General features: G+C 46.9%; 1 protein-coding gene across 1 annotated transcript in view; it reads left to right on the top strand.

Moving 5' to 3' along the window:
• The window catches only part of LOC106563006 (beta-adrenergic receptor kinase 2), a 67,310-nt gene that overhangs the window by 31,917 nt on the left and 25,393 nt on the right, over positions 1-10,000 (top strand). The window contains exons 3-7 of the mRNA XM_045689891.1: positions 5,234-5,307; positions 6,596-6,697; positions 6,996-7,070; positions 8,246-8,307; positions 8,788-8,839. Of these exons, the coding sequence (XP_045545847.1) occupies positions 5,234-5,307; positions 6,596-6,697; positions 6,996-7,070; positions 8,246-8,307; positions 8,788-8,839 (365 nt within the window). The remainder of the gene's footprint in view (positions 1-5,233; positions 5,308-6,595; positions 6,698-6,995; positions 7,071-8,245; positions 8,308-8,787; positions 8,840-10,000) is intronic.

Raw genomic sequence — 10,000 nt, 5'->3', positions numbered from 1 at the left:
CAAAATGAACCCTAAGTCACTGTATACTGTAAAGGCAATCACTTGAAAAAACTACAACCTCAAATTTCCCACTTCCTGGTTGGATTTTTCTCAGGTTTTTGCCTGCCATATGAGTTCTGTTATACTCACAGACATCATTCAAACAGTTTTAGAAACTTCAGAGTGTTTTCTATCCAAATCGACTAATAATATGCATATCCTACATTCTGGGCCCGAGAAGAAGGCAGTTTAACCTCTTACATCTAGACGTTCCGCTAGCGGAACACCTGCTCCAATATCCAATGATAGGCGTGGCGCGAATTACAAATTCCTCAAAAATACAAAAACTTCAATTTTTCAAACATATGACATTTTCACAGCATTTTAAAGATAAGACTCTCCTTTATCTAACCACACTGTCCGATTTCAAAAAGGCTTTACAGCGAAAGCAAAACATTAGATTATGTCAGCAGAGTACCAAGCCAGAAATAATCAGACACCCATTTTTCAAGCTAGCATATAATGTCACAAAAACCCAGAAGACAGCTAAATGCAGCACTAACCTTTGATGATCTTCATCAGATGACACACCTAGGACATTATGTTATACAATACATGCATGTTTTGTTCAATCAAGTTCATATTTATATCAAAAAACAGCTTTTTACATTAGCATGTGACGTTCAGAACTAGCATACCCCCCGCAAACCTCCGGGGAATTTGCTAACAATTTACTAAATTACTCACGATAAACGTTCACAAAAAGCATAACAATTATTTTAAGAATTATAGATACATAACTCCTCTATTCACTCGATATGTCCGATTTTAAAATATATTTTTGGTGAAAGCACATTTTGCAATATTCTAAGTACATAGCCCAGGCATCACGGGCTAGCTATTTAGACACCCGGCAAGTTTAGCACTCACCAATATCAGATTTACTATTATAAAAGTTTGATTACCTTTTGTTGTCTTCATCAGAATGCACTCCCAGGACTGCTACTTCAATAACAAATGTTGGTTTGGTCCAAAATAATCCATCGTTATATCCGAATAGCGGCGTTTTGTTCGTGCGTCCCAGACACTATCCGAATGGTAAAGAAGGGTCGCGCGCATGGCGCAATTCGTGACAAAAGAAATCTAAATATTCCATTACCGTACTTTGAAGCATGTCAACCGCTGTTTAAAATCCATTTTTGTGCCATTTTTCTCGTAAAAAAGCGATAATATTCCGACCGGGAATGTCCATTTAGCTAAACAGAGGAATGAAAACAAACCTTTCGGTCGACGCGGGCACGAGCCTGAGTCTCACAGTACTGTAACCAGCCACTACCCAAACGCGCTACTTTGTTTCAGCCAGAGCCTGCAAAGCCACGATTCCGCTTTTTGCCGCCTTCTGAGAACCTATGGCAGCCGTAGGAAGTGTCACGGGACAGCTAAGATCCTCACTCTTCAATAAACAGAGACAAGAAGAACGACACCTTGTCAGACAGGCCACTTCCTGCATGAAATCTTCTCAGGTTTTTGCCTGCCATATGAGTTCTGTTATACTCACAGACACCATTCAAACAGTTTTAGAAACTTTAGGATGTTTTCTATCCAAAGCCAATAATTATATGCATATTCTAGTTACTGGGCAGGAGTAGTAACCAGATTAAATCGGGTACGTTTTTTATCCAGCCGTGAAAATACTGCCCCCTAGCCATAACAGGTTAATTTGGGTACGTTTTTCATCCGGCCGTGAAAATACTGCCCCCCTATCCCGAAGAGGTTTTAAGAGTTATAATCGACTACTGAGATGGTATTCAGTAAACGTGTTGTTTCATCGAACACGTCCATGCAGGAATGCATGATTCAATATATTTTTATGCGCAACCTGATCCAGTGATTGTCGTGAATTCTGGGTTGACGATTATGCTATTGTTATATTTGACTGTTAAAATAGAATGCAAAAAAAAAAGATGTATTTTGTTCAATAGAGATGAATTTGCCTACGATAGAGATGAATTTGCCTACATCTGAATGTGCACTAATATCATGGCCTTATTTATCTGGGGCTACTTCACCACCCGAGTAAAGTGGAAACTCAAAAACACGTTAGCTAGATCGAGAGTGGAATGAGTGGGTCGCTCGTCACAGAACCAGGCCCCTACAAAACGGGCACATTGCAGGGCAGGGACTTTCATTACAGGAATCAAAAGGATAATGCCCATTACTGTTTGACCGAGTCATGGTTTTAGCCTCCTAAAAAAAAGAAATGGGGCGTTTGGAGTGAGGTGACCATGTAGAATGGGCAGCTCGCGCTAATGCGACCAATACATTTTGCTACTTGCACAGCCAAGTCAAAGGGTCAGAAAATGTGACTAAATGGTTGCAGTCTGGAGCTCTGAGCAGGTTTTGTTCCTCTTGAGCGTAAAAGTGTTTTTTTCTGGTTAAATATGTGTGGGGACGGTTAAAGCGTGAACACACACTTTTTCTGTTATGATTAGACACTTCCTGTATAGTGACGAGAGATGGAAAGACGGAACAGAGAGGGGGGGGTTGTCTACATGGATATATTGAAGGAAAGACATTGTGAGCCGGAAGAGCGAGAGAGCCAGGAGAAAGACGGGAGCGAGAGAGAGAGAGGGAGAAAGAGAAATGAAGCTTCCTACATCCGAGGACTGGAGTAAAAGAGTGGAGATGGATGGAGGAGAGGTGTGTGTTGTGGACTGTTGAGATGTGAGTTAGGGAGACTTAATCACCGTGTTATATTTAGCCAGTTCAGGTGATTCCAGTAATGACACAAAGCCCAGAGAAGCATATGTTTCATCCTAGGTGTGTGTGTGTGTGTGTGTGTGTGTGTGTGTGTGTGTGTGTGTGTGTGTGTGTGCCTGCCTGTGCCTAGAGGTCGCAGTAAGGCAATTCTTGTTCCCTGGTGTGTGTGTCTGTCTGCGTGCTACTCTGACAGGAACAGAGGAGGACTGGGAGAGGGAGGGGCTTGGCCTGGAGAGGAAATCATGCGTAGGGCCTAGTGAAGAGATAAAGGAAAGGGGGAAGGGGAGAGAATGAAAGTAGTTTGTTTTTCCTCCCTGCATTCTCCGTGTGTGTGTGTCTGTGCGTGTACTCAGCGCGGGTCAGATGGACGCCATTGGAGAAAGGAGACCCACAAAAACGCAGAAGTGGCGCGTCGAGCAGTATGTAGTGTTGGGAGGGTTTTTAGCTCTGCGACAAGGCCTTGTGCACTTTGTACTACAGAGGGGAAATCTGACGATTCGCTCATCATCCGCAATGTACAGTCAATCCAGTCACTTCCCCACCGAGACCATCACAGTCTTGTGCTGCCATGGCTCAGCGTCAAACGGCGTCTGCCACAGCGCCTCCTTTTTAACTGGGTGTGCGTGTCTGATTTAACGTGCGCGCGGGTAGCTGGCCAATCGTACGCCGTCTCTTCAGACGGTCGCTTTTTTTAAGTGAATCAGAGGGACAAATGAAATGAGATGAGATGCAATTCCCTCCGTTCTGAGGTAGTAAACAGTGCATCATTCTCACTCCCTCCCCCCCCCCCTCTCTCTCTCTCTCTCTCTCTCTCTCTCTCTCTCTCTCTGGGAGGTTATGAAGAGACACTGCTCATGACAGCTCAGTTAATTAAAGCCTCTGAACTCTGAACTGCAACGTTTTTTGGGCTGGATAGGTCCGTGCCTAGTTCATACAGTCTATGAGCAGAAGTCTTGTTTTACATCGATTATCCAGAAAATCCCTAGATTGAAAGCAACTGTTTTTCTGGAGCCTGTGCCATTCTATTTCTATCCCCCCCCCTTGGCAATTTGCGTTCTAGCCAATGAGCTTCAGCCCCTCCGCTCTTTGAGTGACAGCTTGCCAGAAGCACACACAGCTGAGGGAGAGCGAGGATATGGGTGCACGTATATGATGTAATACGCTATTTTCGGGGACCACTTTTGGTCAGTGAACTCCACTTTCAGAACTACTGGCTAAAAAGTATACAGAAGTAACCGAGAATCTCTTTAACCGCAGCACACTCGTCCATCTAGTTTGGCGTGTGCGTGCGCGCGTGTATTTTGTGTGCCTGCATGGTGTGTGTGAGGGTACTCTGTGTGTGCGGTGTTAGTGTGAGATGACCCCGTCCTTTAAATAACCTTGTCTACCTGTGACAGGGAGGCCAGAGTTGACTGTTGTGGTGTTTTGTGTGAAGTGATAGTCGCATGGTCGTAGAGAGGAGACGAGCGAGTGAACAGTGTTCTAACGTCCCCTCTTTTCTTTACTCTCTCGTCTACCATCCTCCTTACTTCTGTCCTCCTCTACCCGTCCTCCTCTACCCGTCCTCCTCCTCACCCCGAACTTCTGGTAGCCAAGGTTTCTACCCGGGCGTGGTTGTCCACCCCCTCGTTGTCGCCTGTGCTTCCTGGTGGGCGGCGAGGCCTAGACGATCAGTTTATGGGATTTCGTCTGACAATCGACTTGATCTGTATTGCTCTGCTCCCTGTGGTTTTAGGGCCACTCGTATTTTTACCGTCTGTAAACCCACACTACTAGATCTACCGCTGCAGAGAGAGCGATCAGGCGGAGGAAGGATTTGGAGCGAAGGGGAAGAAGAAGACGCCCAGTAACCTACGTGTTTGTTTGTCTCTGCAAGGCTGTTCCCCGTGTCATCTCGTTAGCCCGTCTATTTTAGCAGCAGTAATGCTAATCGGCTAATGCCCCGGGAAGAGACGGACACACGTGCCGGGAAGGCAACGGGCGGGGTTACCACGGCGACGCCCGGGCTAGTTTCTGAGCGCCGTTTCCGATGGGTTCCCGTAGATGGTGTGTGTGGCGAGCGCTTTAAAAAAATAAAAAAAATTGTGTCGGTGGTCTGTAGACAATACGCAGACTGTAGAGGTGTGAGATCATGGTACAATCACACCCTGTCATTGTGGTCCGTCTGAGGCACATTGCAGACTGTGTGTGTGTCTGATAGGGGATTGGCTCAATGAGATGAGAATCTTGTTCTCTTAAGGCCAATCCACTACAGGCCTAAGTCTCCAAGGAAAGGGCTGTGTGTGGAAGTCAACCCCAGCAGCTTTGTTGCCAGTGACGTGGACTTCCCCTGCAATTAGTTCAAAACACACACACACACACACACACACACACACACACACACACACGTACGTGTACACAAATAGAATCGTATAATTTAATATGGTAATGTCAAAGAAACAACTTTGTGTGTGTGTGTGTGTTCTCGCTGACGGTGTGTGTTTCTCTGTTTCAGGTTTTCTGCTGTTCAAAGATTTCTGTTTGACTGAAATCGACGAGGCCGTGCCACAGCTCAAGTTCTACGAAGAGGTAGGAAGCTCACACGTACACTACATGACCAAAAGTATGTGGACACCTGCTCGTCGAACATCTCATTACAAAATCATGGACATTAATATGGAGTTGGTCCCCCCTTTGCTGCTATAACAGCCTCACACACTTTTCTGTGAAGGCTTTCCACTAGATGTTGGAACATTGCTGCGGAAACTTGCTTCCATTCAGCCACAAGAGCATTAGTGAGGTCAGGCACTGATTTAGGAAGATTAGGCCTGGCTCACAGTCGGCGTTCCAATTAATCCCAAAGGTGTTTGATGGGGTTGAGGTCAGGGCTCTGTGCAGGCCAGTCAAGTTCTTCCACACCGATCTCGACAAACCATTTCTGTATGGACCTCGCTTTGTGCAGGGGGGCTTTGTCATGCTGAAACAGGAAAGGGCCTTCCTCAAACTGTTGCCACAAAGCTGGAAGCACAGAATCATCTAGAATGTCATTGTACGCTGTAGCGTTAAGGTTTTCCTTCACTGGAACTAAGGGGCCTAGTCCTAACCATGAAAAACATCCCCATACCATTATTCCTCCTCCACCAAACTTGACAGTTGGCACTATGCATTGGGGCAGGTAGGCTTGTGTGCGTCTGCTCGGCCATGGAAACCCATTTCACGAAGCTCCCGATGAACAGTTCTTGTGCTGACGCTGCTTCCAGAGGCAGTTTGGAACTCGGTAGGGAGTGTTGCAATAGAGGACAGATGATTTTTACACCCTACAGCACTCACCGGTCCCGTTCTGTGAGCTTGTGTGGCCTTACCACTTCCTGGCTGAGCTGTTGCACTTAGATGTTTCCACTTCACAATAACAGCACTTACAGTTGACCGGGGTCAGCTCTAGCAGGGCAGACATTTGACGAACTGACTTGTTGGAAAAGTGGCATCCTGTGACGCAGCCATGATTTGAAAGTCACTGAGCTCTTCAGTACGGGCCATTCTACTGCCAATGTTTGTCTATGGAGATTGCATGGCGGTGTGCTCGATTTTACACGCCTGTCAACAACAGGTGTGGCTGAAATAGTCAGAATCCACTAATTTGAAGGTGTGTCCACATACTTTTGTACATAAAGTGTATATCTTTCAATCTGTCTGCCTCAACTGTCTCTCTCTTTACCACTCTCTCACTCACTCACTCACTCACTCACATTGGTCAGAGAGCAGGAGTCTAGTGTGTTGTCTGTTGGATTTGCGGGCATGTGAGACATTTGAGATTAGGCTAATTCCATGGTGTATTTCAGAGGAAGTGTGTGTGTGTGTTAACCCCTGTGTGTGTCAGATTAAGGACTACGAGAAGCTGGACTCTGAAGAGGAGAGGTTGTGCCGTAGCAGACAGATCTATGACGGATACATCATGAAGGAACTCCTCTCCTGCTCACATGTAAGGACACGGCATCAACACGGGACACACGCCCAACACAGAGTAACAGAGTCGCCTAAAACCGCCAAACCCCCGTCAGCCTGAAATGTGTTCTGTTCCTCTCAGGGAGGAAGTTTACATGATTAGACACAATGGAACACCCCGACCGAACTAAAACCATTTGCATGCCAAACTGCACTGGGAATGACTCATTTGTTGTTGCTATATTTGTTTCACGACCCTTCTCTTTCTCTCCGTATCCTTCCCCCCCTCATACTCTTGTCGATTCCCCCTTTCCCTCTGTTTCTCTCTCTCTCAGGCCTTCTCTAAGAAAGCAGTGGATCACGTTCAGACTCACCTGGCCAAGAAGCAGGTGCCTCCCTCTCTCTTCCAGGTGAGGAACACGCGCTCGCTGACCCCCGTTCGTGTGTCTGTGCAGGCCCACGCCAGGGACGCAAACTCTGCTGCTTTTCGCGGGGCAATATTCGACGTTTCGGTTCCAAAATCCACGCGAACCGTGTGGATGCGAAGCAACAACAAAAAAGGTTCGGATGGGAGGGTCTGTTTCTCATGTGGAAATCATTGACTGAGTACAGAATACATCCCTACGCTTCCTACAAAAACAATGTGAAAGTGACTTCAGAGCGTGGTGTCATATCAGAGTGAGTGCTTTGTGGGCAGGCTCTGTCGTCGCTCCACACCACAAACCGTGGGGGGGGGCTGTGTGCAATGTGAGAAGTGCTGAAATACATTTTTACAAATTTAGAAGCACACAGGCATAGAAGTTGGTCGTATTTACCCGAACGTCTACTGAAGTGCCTATTTACATAGTTTTGTTCATGTGCTAGGTCATTTTTCAATGTTTACATTTGGAGCGACTGCTAGCCAAGAGACGTTGGCGATTCTCCACCGTTGCCGCGGCAACCTCCCCGTCTTAAAGGGACAGCGGAATAAAAAAAAAAATAATATCGCCTAAGTGACTCGTACTCGAGCGTTGTGCTCGATTGAGCGTTGGACACTCCAAAAACCCATTTATTAAATTCACATTTCAGTCTATTTCTTACCGTTAAAACACTCTTCCCTCAAGTACTTTCGTCGTGTTCGTGTACTCCTTGTTTCAGTAAATGAGTTGTCGTATTTTAATTCCGTTAACACCCGGTAGTGCACCTGGTAATGTGTTGGAGACGCGAGACGGGATTTGTGTCTTCCTTTTCTTCAAGCACCTCCTATAGAACCGCTTGTCAGGTGCACATGCGTTGAACACTGATGTATTCATATCTGTGGACACTGAGATGATCATTGCAGGTCACGATGAGCCTTAGCACCCCTCCCCAGGACACTATTTGCAAGTGTGTATTATGGACTTGTTATTGTCTGAAAATTAAGAAATGTTCTTGGGCTTCACATGGATTTTTCTTGCGTTTCCGTGCGAAAATAACTTTTTTTGGGGGGGGCCCTCACCAGTTTGCATCCCTGCTTACATACTGGGCGTCACACTCACTCTCTCTCTCTCTCTCTCTCTCTCGCTCACACACACACACTCACTAACTCACTCCTGTTTGTGTTCAGCCGTACATCGTGGAGATCTGTGACAGCCTGCGAGGGGTGATCTTCCAGAAGTTCATAGAGAGGTGAGACTGGGCTGAGGCGGAGGGGGGGGCAGGAGGAGAGGAGAAAGGGAAGATGTTGGATAATGGCCAGAGTGAGGTGATGGGGGGCAGGAGGAGAGGAGAAAGGGAAGATGTTGGATAATGGCCAGAATGAGGTGATGGGGGGCAGGAGGAGAGGAGAAAGGGAAGATGTTGGATAATGGCCAGAATGAGGTGATGGGGGGGCAGGAGGAGAGGAGAAAGGGAAGATGTTGGATAATGGCCAGAATGAGGTGATGGGGGGGCAGGAGGAGAGGAGAAAGGGAAGATGTTGGATAATGGCCAGAATGATTGTACTTTTTCATCCTCCAGGTTTAGAAGAAAAGTGCTTTTAGTATCCATTCATCCATTTGTGTCGAAACAGAAAGGCGTCTCTCCACACTACCACAGTCTGTAGGCTGGGGGCTCGAAGGCTAACCTCTCTATCTCTTCATCTCTCCTCTTGTTCCTCGCTCTCGCCAGTGACAAGTTCACTCGTTTCTGCCAGTGGAAGAATGTGGAGCTGAACATCCATGTGAGTAACGTTGCTGTGTGTGTGTGTGTGTGTGTGTGTGTGTGTGTGTGTGTGTGTGTGTGTGTGTGTGTGTGTGTGTGTGTGTGTGTGTGTGTGTGTGTGTGTGTGTGTGTGTGTGTGTGTGTGTGTGTTACTCCTGTAAGCGTCCTGATGAAAAATCTTTCCATGAACCTTCATTATAAGCTATTGTCTGAAGTGTAACCTCACCCCCTTCACACTCTCTCTCTCTCTCCCTCTCTCTTCATCTCCCCCCTCTATTTCTCACTCTCTCTCTCTCCCTCTCTCTTCATCTCCCCTCTCTCTATTTCTCTCTCTCCCTCTCTCTTCATCTCCCCCCTCTCTCTATTTCTCTCTCTCCCTCTCTCTTCATCTCCCCCCTCTCTCTATTTCTCTCTCTCTTTCTCTCTCTCTCTTCATCTCCCCCCTCTCTCTATTTCTCTCTCTCTCTCTCTCTCTCTCTCTCTCTCTTCATCTCCCCTCTCTATATTTCTCTCTCTCTCTCTCTCTTCATCTCCCCCTCTCTCTATTTTATCTCTCTCTCTCTCTCTCTCTCATCTCCCCCTCTCTCTATTTCTCACTCTCTCTCTCTTCATCTCCCCCCTCTCTCTATTCTCTCTCTCTCTCTCTCTCTCTTCATCTCCCCCTCTCTCTATTTCTCTCTCTCTCTCCATCTCCCCCTCTCTCTATTTCTCTCTCTCTCTTCTCTCTCTCTCTCCATCTCCCCCCCTCTCTCTATTTCTCTCTCTCTCTCTCTCTCTCTCTTCATCTCCCCCCTCTCTCTATTTCTCACTCTCTCTCTCTTCATCTCCCCCCCTCTCTCTATTTCTCTCTCTTCATCTCCCCCTCTCTCTATTCTCTCTCTCTCTCCCTCTCTTCATCTCCCCCTCTCTCTCTCTCCCTCTCTTCATCTCCCCCTCTCTCTCTCTCCCTCTTCATCTCCCTCTCTCTCTCTCTCCCTCTTCATCTCCCCCCTCTCTATTTTTCACTCTCTCTCTCCCTCTCTTCATCTCCCTCTCTCTCTCTCTCTCTCTCTTCATCTCCCCCTCTCTCTCTCTCTCTCTCTCTCTCTCCATCTCCCCCCCTCTGTTTCTCACTCTCTCTCTCTTCATCTCCCCCCTCTCTCTATTTCTCTCTCTCTCTCTCTCTTCATCTCCCCCCTCT

Source organism: Salmo salar, chromosome ssa11, assembly GCF_905237065.1.
Source record: "Salmo salar chromosome ssa11, Ssal_v3.1, whole genome shotgun sequence".
NCBI classification, from domain to species: Eukaryota; Metazoa; Chordata; class Actinopteri; order Salmoniformes; family Salmonidae; genus Salmo; species Salmo salar.
Note: the sequence above shows the minus strand (reverse complement) of the source record. Positions and strands in the feature narration are given on the sequence as shown.